General features: G+C 42.2%; 1 protein-coding gene across 2 annotated transcripts in view; it reads left to right on the top strand.

Moving 5' to 3' along the window:
* fryb (furry homolog b (Drosophila)) overlaps window positions 1–17,475 on the top strand; it is a 47,120-nt gene that overhangs the window by 23,567 nt on the left and 6,078 nt on the right. The window contains exons 19-60 of one of the 2 annotated variants that reach the window (XM_061055051.1): window positions 259–372; window positions 611–775; window positions 1,051–1,137; window positions 1,241–1,500; window positions 1,622–1,811; window positions 2,410–2,534; window positions 3,301–3,358; window positions 3,684–3,775; window positions 4,017–4,189; window positions 4,370–4,530; window positions 4,707–4,817; window positions 4,946–5,100; window positions 5,460–5,559; window positions 5,676–5,847; window positions 6,252–6,502; window positions 6,594–6,740; window positions 6,897–7,065; window positions 7,190–7,280; window positions 7,397–7,470; window positions 9,096–9,246; window positions 9,672–9,775; window positions 10,494–10,585; window positions 10,736–10,829; window positions 10,965–11,184; window positions 11,376–11,497; window positions 11,718–11,905; window positions 12,017–12,111; window positions 12,238–12,436; window positions 12,549–12,770; window positions 12,914–13,112; window positions 13,229–13,326; window positions 13,474–13,644; window positions 13,875–14,015; window positions 14,133–14,318; window positions 14,438–14,602; window positions 15,011–15,085; window positions 15,323–15,493; window positions 15,724–15,732; window positions 16,159–16,353; window positions 16,487–16,624; window positions 16,715–16,929; window positions 17,231–17,435. In XM_061055051.1, coding sequence (XP_060911034.1) covers window positions 259–372; window positions 611–775; window positions 1,051–1,137; window positions 1,241–1,500; window positions 1,622–1,811; window positions 2,410–2,534; window positions 3,301–3,358; window positions 3,684–3,775; window positions 4,017–4,189; window positions 4,370–4,530; window positions 4,707–4,817; window positions 4,946–5,100; window positions 5,460–5,559; window positions 5,676–5,847; window positions 6,252–6,502; window positions 6,594–6,740; window positions 6,897–7,065; window positions 7,190–7,280; window positions 7,397–7,470; window positions 9,096–9,246; window positions 9,672–9,775; window positions 10,494–10,585; window positions 10,736–10,829; window positions 10,965–11,184; window positions 11,376–11,497; window positions 11,718–11,905; window positions 12,017–12,111; window positions 12,238–12,436; window positions 12,549–12,770; window positions 12,914–13,112; window positions 13,229–13,326; window positions 13,474–13,644; window positions 13,875–14,015; window positions 14,133–14,318; window positions 14,438–14,602; window positions 15,011–15,085; window positions 15,323–15,493; window positions 15,724–15,732; window positions 16,159–16,353; window positions 16,487–16,624; window positions 16,715–16,929; window positions 17,231–17,435 — 6,150 coding nt within the window. Of the gene's footprint in view, window positions 1–258; window positions 373–610; window positions 776–1,050; window positions 1,138–1,240; window positions 1,501–1,621; window positions 1,812–2,409; window positions 2,535–3,300; window positions 3,359–3,683; window positions 3,776–4,016; window positions 4,190–4,369; window positions 4,531–4,706; window positions 4,818–4,945; window positions 5,101–5,459; window positions 5,560–5,675; window positions 5,848–6,251; window positions 6,503–6,593; window positions 6,741–6,896; window positions 7,066–7,189; window positions 7,281–7,396; window positions 7,471–9,095; window positions 9,247–9,671; window positions 9,776–10,493; window positions 10,586–10,735; window positions 10,830–10,964; window positions 11,185–11,345; window positions 11,498–11,717; window positions 11,906–12,016; window positions 12,112–12,237; window positions 12,437–12,548; window positions 12,771–12,913; window positions 13,113–13,228; window positions 13,327–13,473; window positions 13,645–13,874; window positions 14,016–14,132; window positions 14,319–14,437; window positions 14,603–15,010; window positions 15,086–15,322; window positions 15,494–15,723; window positions 15,733–16,158; window positions 16,354–16,486; window positions 16,625–16,714; window positions 16,930–17,230; window positions 17,436–17,475 lie in introns of both variants that reach the window. The other variant, XM_061055050.1, reaches the window with a different exon arrangement.

The raw sequence follows: 17,475 nt of genomic DNA, 5'->3' as shown, positions 1-17,475 counted from the left end.
CAGTAACGGAGAAAAAAAACATTATCATTTTGGATGATGGGCTTTTTTAATCTGTTGGAATTGTAATTGTCCTTTTCACTCTTAACTCTTTCTAACTTTGTCATCGTACATTGTCCCTGTTCTACAATTATACAGCTCATTTAGCAGACCCCTTTATCTAAAGCAACGTTCTTTACAGCTGCACAGTAGCAGGTTCATCTCCCCTCCCCCCCCTGCCACAGGAGGCTAATCTTTTAATGTGTCCCTCAAACATTCCAGGTCCAAGACACCCATCAGGGTCTGCAGGACGCATCTGTGAAGCTCCTCCTCCAGCTGCTCACACAGTGGAGGTTAGCTCTGCAGCTCCAGGGGAAGACGCGAGGGGGAGTTGAGGTTCGTACAGCTTTGTATGAAGTGTAACGTAGTCATGGTCACATTACAGATGACTGAGGTGACATTTGTTTGAAGTTATAGCTTTTTTATTCGTTAACACATCACATTCAATATCTAAGAGCTTCTTATTGTTTTAATTCCCTTGATCCAGTTTGATCTTGCAATGGAAATGAAAGATTGAAGCATTTGTCACTCCTCACTAACTCCTTCTCCCTTGTTGTTTTCCCTTCTCCATCAGTCCAGCCCCAGACTGCCAGAGAGAAGCCCCCACTGCTCAGTGCTCCATGCTGTTGAGGGCCTGGCTCTGCTGCTGCTCTGCTCATGTCAGATCAGCACGAGGAAGCTGGCAGTCGGTGTGTTAAGAGAAATACGCTGCCTCTTCACAGCTCTGGGACATGCTGAGGTATGAAATGTATGCAGTGTAAATCACCAGCGTCTCATGTTTTGAACTTCGGTGTAGTTTTCAAGTTCTCATACCAAAGAGAACCTTACCTACATGTATCAGGCAGCAGTTATTAAGTTAATACAGACGCGGGAGAAGAGACTGGAAAATTGCAGGATAGAGGGAGAGCCATTGGACTGTGATTAGATATGTAGCATATGCAGCCTGTGAATTCTCTCACACTGTATGACGCTGTTATAAAAATAGCAGATTCTATAAATGTCTTCCCCCTCTAGGATGATGACAAACCCATGATAGAGGTCATGGACCAGCTGAGCCCAGCTGTAATGGACAGCTTTGTTCATGTGGCTGTCTCTGACTCTGTAAGTTTACATGTAACAATATGAACATCACTGAAATCCTCTAAATGAATTATTTTGTAGCCGTGTAATGTTCTTCAATCAATTTCCCCTTCTCCCCCTTCAGTCCACCTTGCCCCTCAACCACCATGTTGACCTGCAGTGGCTGGTGGAGTGGACAGCTCGACTTGTGAGCAGTTCCTACGATGTGAAGAGTCCCAGCCATGTCTGGATCTTTGCCCAGTGCATGAAGGACCCGTGGGTGCTCTGTCTGCACATCTTCTTGCGGCAAGAACACCTGCCTAAACACTGCCCCACCGCTCTTGGATACGCCTGGCCCTACGTGTTCACACGCCTACAGCTGCTACTGCCACTGGTTGACCCAAAGTACGAGAGCAAACATAAATTATGCCTGAGGAGTTACATTTTTAAATTCCTCATTCCCCAAAAGATTATGAAAGATTTAAATATCCGACCACCTGCCTGTTCACTTTGTGTCTTCCTGCAGCAGCCCAGTGAATGCTAAGAAGACGAGCACAGCAGGCTCCAGCGACAACTACATCTCTCTGTGGCGTAACTACCTGATCCTGTGTCTGGGCGTGGCTAAGCCGAGCATCATGTCGCCCGGTCACCTCAGGGCTTCCACACCTGAGATCACTGCCACGACGCCCGATGGCAGCATCACCTATGACAACAAGGTGTGTGTTTGTGATGGATTTTCATATCTGGATTTTCCGGATATGTTTGAGACTATAAAGTCATACACAGGTTATGAAAAGGATAGTCAATGAAAGAGGTCTCCATTGAAAATATATATTATTCTTATGATTTCAATTATTTGTTGATTGGCTGATTCATCTGTTTTCTTAAATTAGTTATAAGAATTTTCCAGCACAATGTTTGGAAGTGCGAGGTGATGACTTTTAATATTTAGTTTAGTCCGAACAGCTTTATAAAATAAAAGATGTATTTAACTGCAACAAATCTTTAAAATAGGTTAAGCAGGGAAGAGAGAAGGACTAGTATCTTTGTAAAAACGCTGATTGATTTTTTTTGTTAAACTTATCAATGAATCACTTGATTACCAATATATTGTTCCTCTGACTACGAGGGTTGATGATTATGTTTTAATGAGGAACTGTCTTAAGATTGAGACCATTTTTTGTACAGCTGTATACCCTTACATTATTTTATTTTTTTGAAGAGTTGAAGATTAGGGGACATTCTTGCTTATGATTAATGAAACCAAAGCTTGCTGACAGATTTTCTTCTGCGTATTTGATTTTTGTCTCTCAGGTGATCGGCACTCCCTCCGTAGCCTGGCTCCTAAAACAACTTGTCCCTCTCATGAGAGCTGAGAGTTTGGAGATCACTGAGTCTCTGGTGCTGGGGTTTGGATGCACCAACGCCCTGGTCTTCAGGTACTTGAACATCAACAGTGTCTAGACATGTCATACACACCAGACCCGGTTCAAGTGCTCAGTAAAGTCAAATATTTGTCCATCACAAAAACAAAAAGTCAGATTTGAAAACTTTGAATGGCTGTTGTTGAATCATAAAACTGTTGTTTGTTATTATTATGTTCCTGGTGTGAGCTTCTTCTTCCACAGAAAACTCTCACATGGAGATTACAGAGGAAACGGATGATGTGCTAGAGTGCTAATCTCTTACATAAGAAAGGCGTGATTCATCAGTCTCTTAACGCTGCCTTCATCTATTAGTTCTTCCCATCAGTCTTTACATTCAATTCATAACTGAGATGAGCTGCATGCCTCTGAGACACTCATTGGAGAAAAAATACCTGTGTCACTGATGTAGAAGAGATGTCAAAGAGATGTTTCACATTTAGACAGACAGAGGATCCTTTGTGAGCGGGAGGATTTTTCATTTTAAAGAGATCGTCTATTTTTACCCTGAACTGTTTATCAAAAGGGCGTTCATTGTTATGAAAGAGATAATCGTCTCCCCAGACAAATTTGTCTAACGTTTTTCCAGTGTTTAAGGATTAGTGTTTTTTTTTTTTTTTTAGGCATTTGACATTTGGGTTGCACAAGATCTGTTACAAATCTTTCTGTTTCCTTAAATCAGAACATCCTCCAGCTACGAGGAAGAAGGATTTGATCAATGTCATTAAGAAATAGAGCAATGAATTGACTTTTTCCCCTCTTTGATCCTCTTCGTTTTTAGAGAGCTGGTCGAAGAACTCCATCCGCTGATGAAGGAGGCACTGGAACGGAGGCCTGAGGTAACACACACACACACACACACACACACACACACACACACACACACACACACACACACACACACACACACACACACACACACAAACACACATATATCTTTCATGTTGTATATTATTCTTGCTCACAGGTAATGGAGATCCTTTTGAAAAGTCAATATCTTTATTACATATGAGAATAAAACTTGTTGATCATTCCTACAGCTAATGCTAAGTTGCGTTTATTTCAGAAACTAATTAGCCCTCTATATAAACATGCACATGCTTCCCAGTATAAACATATCCCCCCTGATAACAGGAAAGTGAAAACCTGTGTGTGTGTTTGCAGAACAAGAAGCGCAGAGAGAGGAGAGATCTTCTCAGGCTGCAGCTGCTTAGGATCTTTGAACTGTTGGCTAATGCAGGAGTCATCAGTGACAGGTACCACCCACATTTATCCTTTGAGTGCCCTCTTCTGTATTTGTTTTGGTACCGGTGTTCTATTATGCAATTGGGCTCAAACAACTCAGGTCTTAAGATGTTTCTTTTCTCTGTTGACTTACAATCACATCTGTCTCTCACTCGCTTCATGCCTTCCGATACACGTGTAACATTTTCTATCATCAAACCTGTAAGACGATCTTTATGATAACGAAAAAAAACGACCTCTCCCCATTAACAGCACCAACGGGGCTCTGGAGCGTGACTCCCTGGCTTTGGGTGCTTTGTTCCTGGAGTATGTGGATCTCACCAGGATGCTTTTAGAGGCTGAGAATGAGAAGGAGCTGGACGTGCTTAAGGACATCAGAGCACATTTCAGTGGGATGGTGGCTAATATCATTCAGTGTGTTCCTGGTAAATAATTTAGGTTTCTCTTAAGCTATGTTACCTTGGTCTGTCAGTAGTGATTGTGACTGATTTCTTGTCAGATAGGGAAAATGCTTCTCATAGATTAATTTAAGGGTCAAGTTTTTCTACGATTCTGATCCTTCTTGTCTCTTTCTGTTTCCCACCCTCACACCCACATCTGTGCAGTCCACCACAGGCGCTTTCTCTTCCCTCAGCAGTCTCTGAGACACCACCTCTTCATCCTCTTCAGCCAGTGGGCTGGACCCTTCAGTGTCATGTTCACTCCCCTCGACCGTTACAGCGACCGCAACCACCAGATCACCCGCTACCAGTACTGTGCTCTCAAGGTAGACAAAAATATACCCACATACCTCACTGCACAGCAAAATGAATGAATTTCCTTCCATTGTATTATGGAGAAATATCAATAACTATAATAATAAAAATATTTTTTAAATAAAAAAATAAAAATGATATAATAATAAAAATAATAACTAATAATAACTTTACTTTTGTCCCGTAGGCCATGTCAGCAGTTCTGTGTTGTGGTCCAGTGTTTGACAATGTGGGACTCTCTACTGACGGCTATCTCTACAAATGGCTCGACAACATATTGGCATGCCATGATCTACGGGTAGGTCAACCCTTAGGTCAACCATTGCATTGGAGTCTTTCACAACAGTTTTGTATTCATCCATGATTCTGTTGCTCCGTTTGTATTTGTTACTACCTGTCTAAAAAAGTTACATGTTTTTCTCTTAGGTGCACCGTTTGGGTTGTGAGGTGGTCATCCTGCTCTTAGAACTGAACCCAGACCAAATCAATCTTTTCAACTGGGCTGTGGACCGCTGCTTCACTGGATCTTACCAGCTGGCATCCGGCTGCTTCAAGGCCATTGCCACCGTCTGCGGTAACAGGTGGGGAATCATGGAATTGTTTAAGTTGACCCTGAATAACCACCAGCTCCGGGGAAACCTCTCAATGGCTTATTACCTGCCTGATGGAGAATATATGTCATTCTAGAAATGTCACTATAGGGATCAATATAGAATCATTTTATTTTTTAAATGTTAAAATACTTAAATATGTTATTTAGCAGGTATAGAAAATGTTCAAATAATGTGCTCTAATTTATAAATTGAAAAAGTTCCTACTGTCTTGTTATTGTACATTTCAGTGTATTTCTCACTCTGGCCAGAGATTTTTTTTTCATCATTTATGGAGTAAGTTTAAAATGTAATCAGCAGCTAATGTCCATTTCTCCTTTCTTTGCCAGGAATTACCCATGTGACCTTGTGACTTTGCTCAATCTGGTATTGTTCAAGGCCTCGGACACCAGCAGGGAAATATACGAGATTTCTATGCAGCTGATGCAGGTACGTACAGCACAGCACACAGAAGGGGGAAGAAAATCTGTACAGACTTTGACTTTGATTGCACAAAATCTAACAATTTATATGAGCAGTAAAAAGTCTTTACAATGTGTCTGCAGGTGCTCGAGTCGAAGCTGTCTGCATACTCAAAACGCATGGTGGAGCAGAAGCCTGGTAATATTTTATATGGGACACACGGCCCACTGCCTCCACTGTACAGCGTCAACCTATCTCAACTCTCCATCCAGCTGGCCAGCATGTACCCCGAGCTCACGCTGCCTCTTTTCTCAGGTACTTTTTTTTCAGGGTGAATGTGCACACAGCTTCATGCCATGTTCATGTGTTTCTGTTGTGTTACAAAAGAACAACATAAAAAGACTAGAATCCATATATACAGTAATAATATGTTTTGAGTACAGCACTAAATCCTTACTGAAGCTGTTAATAAAATCTCCACTCCCAACCCTTCTTTGTTTTTCTACACTGGGATGTTTCAAAAAGCAAAGACTGCAAATCAGATCAAAGAAACCAAAGTGCTACAAATACGGTTTTATCTGGACTTTTTTTGATGTACTGAATGCTTAGTATATCCATTAAATAATGAAGCCCTCAACAAGCTTAAAAACTCCCTTGAGGTCATTTTTTATTTTTAGATATACTGTATATTCATTCTCTTGACATTTTCTGCTTTGCAGAGGTGAGCCAGCGTTTCCCCACCACCCACCCTAACGGCAGACAGATCATGCTCTCCTACCTGCTGCCCTGGCTAAGTAACATTGAGCTTGTGGACACAGGGCTCCTGCCCCCTGCCTCGAGCCCCTGCACTCCTGAGGAAGGTCCTCAGGGTCAGGGTGTCGCTCTGCCCCCCTGTCTGCGAGGTAACGGCTGGGGCTCCCTGCAGGCGACCTCGCTTGTGCTCAACAACCTCATGTTCATGACTGCTAAGGTAAAAAGCTGAGTTTGTGATTTTTTTGTTCTTTATACTCAAATGAAAACTTCTGCTTTTTAACATGTTTATTTTTTCTTTACATTATCAGTATGGAGATGAAGTTCCTGGCCAAGAGATTGAGAATGCTTGGAATGCTCTGGTATCCAACGAGAGATGGGGCAACAACTTACGGATCACTCTACAGTTCCTTATCAGCCTGTGTGGAGTCAGCAGTGATACAACACTGTTACCTTATGTAAGTGTAGCCTGTACACAACTGCTCTACTGTTATACTGGGGTTGAAACTCTCAATTTATTGGTAAAATAATATCAGATTAGAAATGCTTTATAGAGACATTTTAGAGAAAATGTTAGGACATCCCGTTAATTAATCTATTTGCATTGGTTTTAGATCAAGAAGGTGGTGATCTACCTGTGTCGCAACAACACCATCCAGACTATGGAGGAGCTCATTTTTGAGCTGCAGCAGACTGACCCAGTCAACCCTGTGGTCCTGCACTGTGACAACCCTCCCTTCTATCGCTTTGCTGCCAGCAACAAAGCCTCAACCTCACAGACAGGTGGGAGGAATCATTCTCAAATGCCCTGCAATGTCAAAATGATGCAAAACTGACTTCCGAAGTTGGTTATTTTATCTGGCAGGTAACGAGTTTACTGATTACCTTTGTATTGTATCCTATGCAGGCACCACCTCCAGCAGTAACACTGTAGTGGCTGGTCAGGATAATCTGCCAGACACAGATGAGACCAAGCTGGTCAGAGAGAGTGAAGAACGGTGAGTATTAACACAATCTTACCATACTCCCAAATGTAGCTGAAATAGGCTGTCATATTGAGCTTTCCACTTAGTTAATATGGAGATTTAACTTTGCATGTCATGCATTTTCTCAGCAGGGCAAGGGCTCACAACAGGCTGGAGTCTCGCTACAGCAACAGCTCAGGAGGCTCCTACGAGGACGAAAAGAGTAAGTCCTCTTTAGTTCTCATGAGGCTGAATGTAAAAAATTACTGCTTGTAAAATGTGAACTCACACACACAGCCCACGGGAACTCACAGCTGTCTGTGATTTGGAAAGAGCCCCAAGACATAGATTCTTCATGTCAGTCAACTCTAATCTCCAGGACTTTATGCTGGTTGTCAACAACCCCCTCCTTCTTGGATAGTAAACGTTTTTATGAAGGGACTGTGCAACCTAAACAGCAACAGCTATACTGTTGTGGCTAGGCTAAAACTAGTGTGTCACTCACTGCTCTTTATTTCATTGTTGTTTGTGTTGAAGTTGTAAATCAAACATGTTATTTGGAATCAAGTCAAAGCCCACCATGTGTCCCCTGTGACACAGATACAAATTTATCGTCAACCACTCTGATGGCACCCCGTCTATCTTTAGCAGGCGTCTGTGTCGAGAGGCTTCCGCGTGTCAGTCTGCTGCTGCAGTCCTCATGTGACAGAGTAGATCTGCAACAAGCCAAGAATCACACTGGGTCCATTAGAAAAAAATCTTTCAAGTCTGGTCAGGGCATGATTGTGCTGTCAGTCAGTGAAACTTCATTCATATCAGACCTTTTAAACAAACAAAATACAGAACAAACTTCAAAATGGATAACACAATATGAATGATAATGTTATATTGTCAGCTTTCAAAATAGAAATAAAAATATGATGATGAAAATACCACACAGAAAGAATTGATTATTGTAATACATAATCAATAATAATAATAATAATACATTAGTTTCATATAGCGCTTTTTTGAATACTCAAAGACGCTTTGACAAAAACATTAACCCAAAAAACAAAAACAATGATTTTAATCAACAGTAGAACATGAACAAAAGAATGAACATAGATTAAAAAAGAAATGATGATAAAGTAGTAGTCCTAATAATAAATCCGTACAATTATAAATCCGTTTAAACACATGAAAGCCAGAGTTACAGTAGAAGATGGGTTTTATGGGATTTGATACATTTAAAAGATCATATCTATCACATTGAATCTGTTTCTGTGTAAACTATTTGGGAAAATACTTCTTAATCTAATATATAATATAATTCATGCCTAATTTAATGTCTAATATTTCTTCACTACTGTCAGGGACCATCCAACTCTTTCAGACTGAAAACTTGGACACTGCTCGCTCTGCTCTTTCAAATCAATGTAAAAAAAGAAGAAAGAAGCTAAATAGCCCCTCAAATGCGTACCTGTCAAATTGTTATATTTTCTTTGTTTGATCCTTAAATCATATTTAATTATAAGTGTGAAACACACACTTGAACATTTTCATTAGTCAGATTATGTTTGGGACTAGTTCTTGTCATGCATCAGGAACTACTGTTTGATTGGCAACTCTTAGACTGTAGATTTTCTGTGTTTTACTTTTTTTTTTTTAAATGCGCACTGAACCAAGGAGCTTTTGAATACCTGAATATGTTGGATCACCACATGTCTTGAATAGTTTGTGAATGACCTGTCACATCAGCTGTTTGTATGAGAATCTTTTGTGCTTGACAGTCTATGTTCTTTGTATTTCCAATGGATATCCTTAAAGTTGACATCTGATGTAATTTCACATCTGATGTTTGTGTAGCTGACCCTCTCCCACCATATGCTGGATGGCTCCTCGGCGTTCTGGAGACCAACCACCCACAGCCGTTACCCATGCCTGTTAATGGAGGCTGCTGGGCTCCTCTGGTCGACTACCTCCCAGAAACCATCACACCCAGAGGACCGCTGCATAGGTATGTTAAACACGCAAACACAAACACAGACACACGCTGTACAAAGAATGAGACGGCCACAAAAGAGCCCGACAGTCTGAGAAGTGATGTGACTATCAGCCAAGCGATCAGCAGAGTCAGAAAAGTCTTAGAGAAAGACTAAGCTACATCTCCTTAGAGATGGTCTGATAAACTCCAGCATGGAATGAAACCGAGCACGATTCTCTACATTATAAAGTATTCAGGTTAGATTTATTAAGCATTTGCAGCAAAGGTGTTGTCAGAGCTGAATTTTGGGGATAATTATTCTAGGACACTACTGGTGGTAAGAAATGAGGTCAGATGAACTTGACACTACTCATTAGTAAATCACTGAGGCCATGAGATGAGCAAGTATTGTTAGGATTCTATGCGCTTACTATATTTGAATGTTTGTTGGTCCTCAGGTGTAACATAGCAGTAATCTTCATGACTGAAATGGTAGTGGATCACAGTGTGAGGGAGGACTGGGCTCTACACCTGCCTCTGCTACTACATGCACTCTTCTTGGGTAAGTAAACACAACACACACATACACATAACTCTGATGTTCTTTTTACTCCGTTTCTGTCTTGATATTTAAATAAAATATTGAAATTTAAACAAAGTAAACAGTCAAATGATGTTGTGGGAAACTAGACTAGCTGGCTGACAAACCACATGAACGCATCTCTTTCTCTTATCACAACATCAGCTGGACTGAAGGAACTTGAACTAAAGATACAATCAAAATGATAACTCACAGGTTATTTACATAAAACACACAAAATGAACCTAGAGGTGTGTAGAGGTGTCACACATTGTCTAGTGTGTGACACTTTGAGGTTGTATCTCTATTCTGAACAGATGAGTATTTCATGACTGAGTATTCTCTTGTGTCACAGCAGACACTTTCCCCCCGGGATCTATGTTTCTCACAAAGACATTCTTTTTAACATGTGCACACATACCTGTAGTATTAACAGTATAGTATAACAGTAGTATTATGTACTCTGCATATTCTGCATGCCCACACGTTAGGTTCAGGGTGGTGACTAAGTATCTAGCTGTAAAAAAATTCTTATGGCCACTTGAGTGTCTCACTAATAACTCATGTCTACAGCACAACAGATTTGCAGCTTATTGTAAGCATTAATAGGGACTATTCAAAATTTAAAAAGGCCTTAGTTTGCTCTATTTTTTGTCTGTATCTAGTTGCTGTCTTACTGGTTTTGTGTTTTATTGGCCAGGTCTGGATCACTACAGACCAGAGGTGTATGAACACAGTAAACGTCTCCTTCTCCACCTCCTCATCGCCCTGTCCTGCAACAACAACTTCCAGGTCAGAGTGGAATCCTAAAGCATGTTGTAAATATGCTGTTTTGGCCAAAATTAACACATTGAACACAGTGACAATGGAAAGTTACGCAATCAAAAATAAATCTGCTGAACTTTAAGAGCCACTGAAGGAGCCCTTGTGTTGTTTTCACAGGTTATAGCCTCTGTCTTGATGCTGACCAGAGAGATCAGTGACAACAAAACCCTCACCATCAAGTCCAGCTACCACACAGAGTACCAGCAGTCACGTAAGATTAAGTTACTCAACAACTACTTACACATTTATCAACCATGTGTCATTATCTAGAGTAAATCAAAAGCTTGTATCATCCCATTGAAATCTAGATTTTAAAAAGTGCTTCTCTATCATCGTGTTCTCTCAGATGCACCTGACTTTCTGAGAGAGTGGCAGGCTTCTCCAGTGGTGGATTCGGGCCTCAGCTCCACCTCAAACTCCTCCTCTGCCAGTCTGGGCGGGGGCAGCACTGCAGGCAGTGTTGGAAATTTGCCCCTAGTGACACCTGACGACCTAGAGGACCTGGACGACATGCCCAGCGAGACGGACGAGAAGACGAATAAACTCATCGAGTTTCTCTCCACCAGGTATGCACACGCACCTCCATGTTGTGTGCAGTTCTGTGTGTAGTTATGTCCTGGGAGGTGTGTGTTGTGTGTACGTGTATGAAAGTCTCCCTGTGTGCACGGTGCACATTTTCAAGTGCTTGTATAACATGTATGTGGTGCTACTGGTGGTGGGTATACAGTGCCTGGAGTACTGTGTTGTCATTGCTCAGAGCGTTTGGGCCGCTGTGGGTGCACGAGGACATCACACCAAAGAACCCGAACTCCAAGAGCACGGACCAGCTGTCAAACTTCCTACGCCACGTCATCTCTGTGTTCAAGGAGTCCAAGTCAGGTGAGAAACTGAATATTAATTCTACATACTGTATTTTCCCTAAATAATAAAAATATCAAGGCCTTATGAACTCAATGTGAAATTTCTGAAAATCTGTATCTTATTTTTAAATAAGTCATTTAGCGCCACCAAATTAATCATCTCTAAAACCGTCCATACAGTATATTGCATTCTGGACTTAACTCCATGTGTTCATCTTTTCACCCACCTGTTTATACAGACTTCCACCTGGAGCAGCAGCTGAGTGATGTGGCTTTACAGACCGCCCTGTGCAGCTCCTCGCGTCACTACGCTGGGCGCTCTTTCCAAATCTTCAGAGCCCTCAAACAGCCTATCAACAACCACGCTGTCGCTGACCTGGTCTCACGCCTGGTTGAGGTGGTGGGAGAACACGGCGACGAAGTGCAGGTGAGAGAAAGCTGGAGAATGATAGAAAGAAACATCCTTTTTAAATTGACAGATAAGAATGCATTTTGGGGCTCACGTGCTATGTGTCAAATTCAACACCTTTGTGTGCAGGGCTATGTGATGGAGGTGCTGCTGACGCTGGAGTCAGTGGTGGTGAATCTCGCAGAATGTCTGAAAAACAGCGACCTTATGGCAGCTCTGACCAGGTGGATTTCTGCTCTTTATGTGGAAAAGATTGAATCTAGCTATTCTTTATGTTTAAACAAGAACACCTTATAATTCACATCTTAACATAATCAAATGTATTCACTCTCACTGCGTTTCATTTTCAGGACCTCCTCGCCAGACTTTGTGACCAGTGACAAACTAATGAACAGAAAGAGCACAGGTCAATTGAACTTCCCCGGACCAGGATTTGTCGGCCTTTCATCACAACGGCACCAACGGTCCTACTCAGTCCCCAAAAAGTTTGGCGAGAGTGGCCACCATGCAAGTGATCCTCCTCGCAGTGCAACATTGGATCGCATACAGGCAAGACGAGTAGATTCTTGTTTGGCTTCGCACATCAACGCCAGAGCAGATGGTGCAAGTGAACACCAGAAAATCTCAGTAGATCAATCCAATATTGTTTTTCAATCTACAGGCGTGCAACAGTCATGGCCTCGCCAGAACAGGAAGAACCCCTGGGTCCTGCACATCATCGACCAATCGTATTGATCCCAGTGTTTTATCAGATCCAGCCCATATTTCCCATCCGTCATCCATACTGGCCACAGTGTTCTGGGTGGCAGTGTCGCTCATGGAGTCAGACTTTGAGTTTGAATATCAGATGTCACTTCGCCTTGTTCACAAGTTACTGTCAAAGGTAAACAAGATCAAATGTACTAATCTGAGGGGGTTAAATAATCAGTACTCTACAAAAATCTGAGATTAGACCACAGAATGTATTTCAGGTGGACACAAAAACTAAAGCAGCTTTTGAGTTTCAGTTAAACCTTTTCTTCCCAGGTGCCTTTGGATAGAGCAGAGAACCGTGAACGCCTCGAGAAGCTGCAGGCTCAGCTGAGGTGGAGCGGCTTCTCTGGGATTCAGCAGCTTTTGTTGAAGGGTTTTACCTCGCAGGCCACTTCAGACCTCACCTTACAGCTCTTCTGCCAGCTCACACCAGTCTCCCGTGTGCCAGTTGTTGACAGCTCACAGTCCATAGGTAGGCACTTTGTTTCACTGATGTTGTAATCTTGCATTTTTGAGGCTGCAGTGTTTTTTTTCTGTTTTTTTTTCATATTGCATGGCTTTGAGGTTCAATCTCTCCTCTCTGTGCAGGTTTCCCTCTGAACGTTCTGTGCCTGCTGCCTCACCTGGTGCAGCACTTTGGCCATCCAAATCAGTTTTGTAAGGAGAGTGCCGAGAGGATTGCACAGGTATGTTAAATTCTTCTATTGATCTTATACGTTCTTACTTTTCTTTAATTTAATTTGATTTTGGGAAGACCATGCTTAATTAGGCATGAATAAATGTACGAGATTCAAGTATGCACTGAAATTAAAAACCCTCTCTCCCTCTCTCAGGTGTGTTTGGTGGAGAAGCACACAAAGCTGTCCCATCTAGCCCATGTGATGACTCTTTATAAAACACGCTCATACACACGGGACCCTTTCTCCTGGGTCAGTGTTGTTTGCCGCTACCTCCATGAGGCTTTCTCTGACATCACACTCAACATGGTCACCTATATGGCTGAGGTAAGTGCTTATACCTCTGCATTATATACCTTATTTCTACGATTACCTAGTTGTTTTTTCTCCTGCATTGGCGAGAAGGATTTACTTTAAGTTTTAGGGTTCGTGTTTTGATTTAGTGAATCGTTTTTCTTGGTGAAGCAAAGACAGCTAGTAATAGGTGCATTTCTCTTGGAAGATTTGGTTCAAGTTGCCGTACACACGCTCACTACGTGTCTCTATTCATCTCTCAGCTTCTGGATAAGGGCCTTCCCAGCATGCAGCAGTCTCTCCTACAGATCATCTACTGTCTGCTCAGCCACATGGACATGACATCTGTTCAAGTCAAACAGTTCAACGCTGACGTTACAAAGACCATTGAAAAGTTTGTCCAGGTAATTGTCCTTGAGTACTTTGTGTGAGCTGCTGCTTTTCCACTTGTACTCTCTGTCTAACTGTGGGATATGAAGTATGCACTGCTGATTTACTTACTGTGTGTTTGAATTCAATAGACAGTACACTGGAAGGATGCCTTAAACATCTTGAAACTGGTGGTATCACGCTCCGCCAGCCTAGTTCATCCGGTGTACGGCCACACACAGGGTGACCTGTCAAACCTAGAGGTCAGCAGGGTGTGGGACGGTTCATCCAAAGCTCTGCCTGGAAAGACACTGGACTTTACCTTTGACATCTCTGAGGTGAGAAAGCAGCTGCATGCAACACCAACTTTGTTCTTAAGCTTCCTCAGCATTTTCAACATTTTCCAGAGAATAGGGAGGACAACATTTGAAACATGTTGCCCTCGTTTTCTTTATAGACTCCAGTGATTGGTCGGCGTTTCGACGAGCTCCAGGGTTCAGGCGGTAGAGAGGGGAAGGCCAGAGCCATGGCTGTAACCCGCAGTACTTCCTCCACCTCCTCCGGATCGAACTCCAACACCATCCTGGTGCCTGTCAGCTGGAGGCGACCACAATCCTCTCAGGTAGACTCACTGTGGACTCCCACAATGTTTTTTCTTTTTCTTTGAAAGCCCTTATCCAAAGTCTTTTTGGTTTGACTTTTTTAAATGCTGTTTTGTATGACAGCACAAATAAACTGTCACAAGATTTTTTTTAAACAACACATACTAGGGTTGTGTTTTTTTCTTAATGTAATAAGATGACATACTTGCTCATACCTGCCCAGCTTGCTGTACTTGATAGAACAAGAACAAATCTGCTAGATTTTCATATGTAAGTGCAAAATTCAAACAAGCACTGGCACAACTGATTTAAACTGAAGCAATGTAACATGAACAAGCCAAGAAACAGGACACATCTCTTGTCTAGTAGAGCTTCTGTCTTCTTTGTTTCATTCTGTGCTTTTGTCGCTTTCTGTCTCCCTTTTACAGAAAAGAACCAGAGAGAAGCTGGTGAATGTTTTGTCTCTTTGTGGACAAGAAGTCGGACTCACTAAGAACCCCTCTGTAAGCGACCTCTTATCTTTTATTTACAAAATTCTGCTTTTACTGTCTGATTGTTTACCGCTAAAACAATCTACACATGGCACTTTTATTAGAGGATATTTTTATTTTCTCTGAAACTCAGGCATGTGAAAACTTAAATTTGTACCCATACAGGTTCTCCAGTCTTACCCAAACATTTATGGACAACAACGCCTCTATTGTTCCTAAGAAAGTTAACCTTCCTTTTCTTTTCATCAGGTGATCTTCTCATCCTGTGGCGACTTGGACATGATGGAAGTGCGGGAGAGCGGCGTGTCATCAGAGGATGGTGGAACCAGAGACGACACGCTGGATGACACTGCCAGTGAGCAGCAGTTTCGAGTTTTCAGAGACTTTGACTTCCTGGACGTGGAGCTGGAAGATGGAGAGGTAAGATTCCTTTTTTAAACTTAATTTTTACTTAGGAACCCTTTCATGATAAAGTTTTGGCCTCTTTCCTTCTGTTTTTTTTTTTTTTTTTTTTAATCTTTTAACGTGTGTTTAATTTCCCACCTGTCTTTCTTTAACTACAATATATTTGAAATGTATTTCTCTGTCCCTCCTCGTTGTCTCTCTCTCTGTCTAACTCTGTGTCTCTCTCTCTTCCCCTCGCTGCCCAGGAGCTTCAGGTAAGGTCTCTCACATTGAGCCACTTACATTTGCTTTTTTATCAGCGCTGTGGTGATGCTGGCTCCTTTGTTTCACCTGAAGAAAACAAAGGATGATTGTGCTTCATTTTGCTCTCACAGCTTGGTTGCAGAACTACATTTCTGACTATATTGCTATGTGCCGTAATGAAGACAAATTATACTGCAAAGTCTTCAGGGGGAAAAAAACATGATGACTTTGAATGCAAACAGCCTTTTCAGCGTATTTTCATGCCATGATTAACAGTTTATTTTGCATCTTGTGCTTGTCAGACGCTCCTAGACAAACTATTATTAATTTGAAAGTTAAAATAAAAATGTTGTTCTCACTGCTTCCTTCAACTCTGCCCTTGTCTGCCATGTCTATATGTGTGTGTGTGTGTGTGTGTGTGTGTGTGTGTTATGTAGGGCGAGACTGTCGATAACTTTAATTGGGGTGTGCGGCGACGATCGCTGGACAGCACCGAGCTGGGTGACTTGTTGGAGGAGAGCCAGCACTCAGGCAGCACCCCGAGTTTGGGACACGAGGACCCCCATGACTCAGACGAGTCCTCAGAGGAAGAGGAGTCTTCAACTAGCCAAAGCCTCTCTCACTCTCAGCTTGTGCGTAGCTCTAACTGTTGGATCGATACCACATTAACATCCACCGGAGCCTGAAAAATTAACTGTCTGATATTGTAATGACCCAAAAGTCAATCGAATTGATAGATGTTCCTGCTCTGCCTTCATGTTCCAGACTAACCCTTCTCCATCAGAAGAAACCAATCACACCGATTCTCTGTCTACATCTTACGACACCTCTGCCGACCCCCAATCCTTCAATGCCACCACACCGGGCCAGGGTGCGCTCCACGATGATCTCAGAGGCATACATGTGAGGAATAATACTCTTTAACAAAAATATACACTTTTTCACATGTAGATTTATCCTCCTCATGGAAATCAAATGTCTTTATCCCCTCAGGGGAGGGTGTGTGGTGATGACGAGGACACTCAAGCTCAGGATGACGAGCTGTCACTGAGCGCCAATGAGCTCCTTCAGGGCTCTGATGGAGGCGAGAGTTTCACCCTGGAGTTGCCCGGGCAACCTCAGGATCAGCCACTCAATCTTGACCATGGCCTCAACCCAGACTACTGCCAACCACCGCTGGACTTTCTCGACCCAAACTGTCTGCCCAGGTGAATGTGACAGAGAAGATTCAGGGAACGGAACACAATAAGTAGTATTGTTGCTATCTGTGTTTACAGCAATAGGAACAATTAGGATGGATCATTTGTTTTATTTCTTTCATTCAGAATTTTCTTTAAAAAAAAAAAAATACTGCCTGTAAAATCTAAATGGCACAGATGCGTTCACTTTATAATCCCATGAGCTATCTGGTAACTTGATTTTGATAGAAAATCATTTATTTGGGGGAAGGTATCAAACTTTTTTTTTTATTCCTTTTTATTCCTTTCTTTTCCATTTCCATGGCGACAGCTTACGTGATGATGTAGATGATTTGGAAGACCTTGGTTTTCCTCCTCCCCCCTCTCCATTTTTCTCCGCCATCTTGGCAGCCTTCCAGCCCACAGTGTGTGACGATGCTGAGGATGCGTGGCGATGTCACATCAACCAGCTTGTGACCGACTCGGACGGATCCTGTGCTGTTCACACTTTTCAAGTCTTCTCGTCTCTTTTTAAGGTAAATAACAGGACATGAAGTCATACTTACAAGGCATTAA

This window comes from Labrus mixtus, chromosome 14 (assembly GCF_963584025.1).
Source record: "Labrus mixtus chromosome 14, fLabMix1.1, whole genome shotgun sequence".
NCBI lineage: Eukaryota > Metazoa > Chordata > Actinopteri > Labriformes > Labridae > Labrus > Labrus mixtus.
This window is presented reverse-complemented; position numbering and strand designations above follow the sequence as displayed.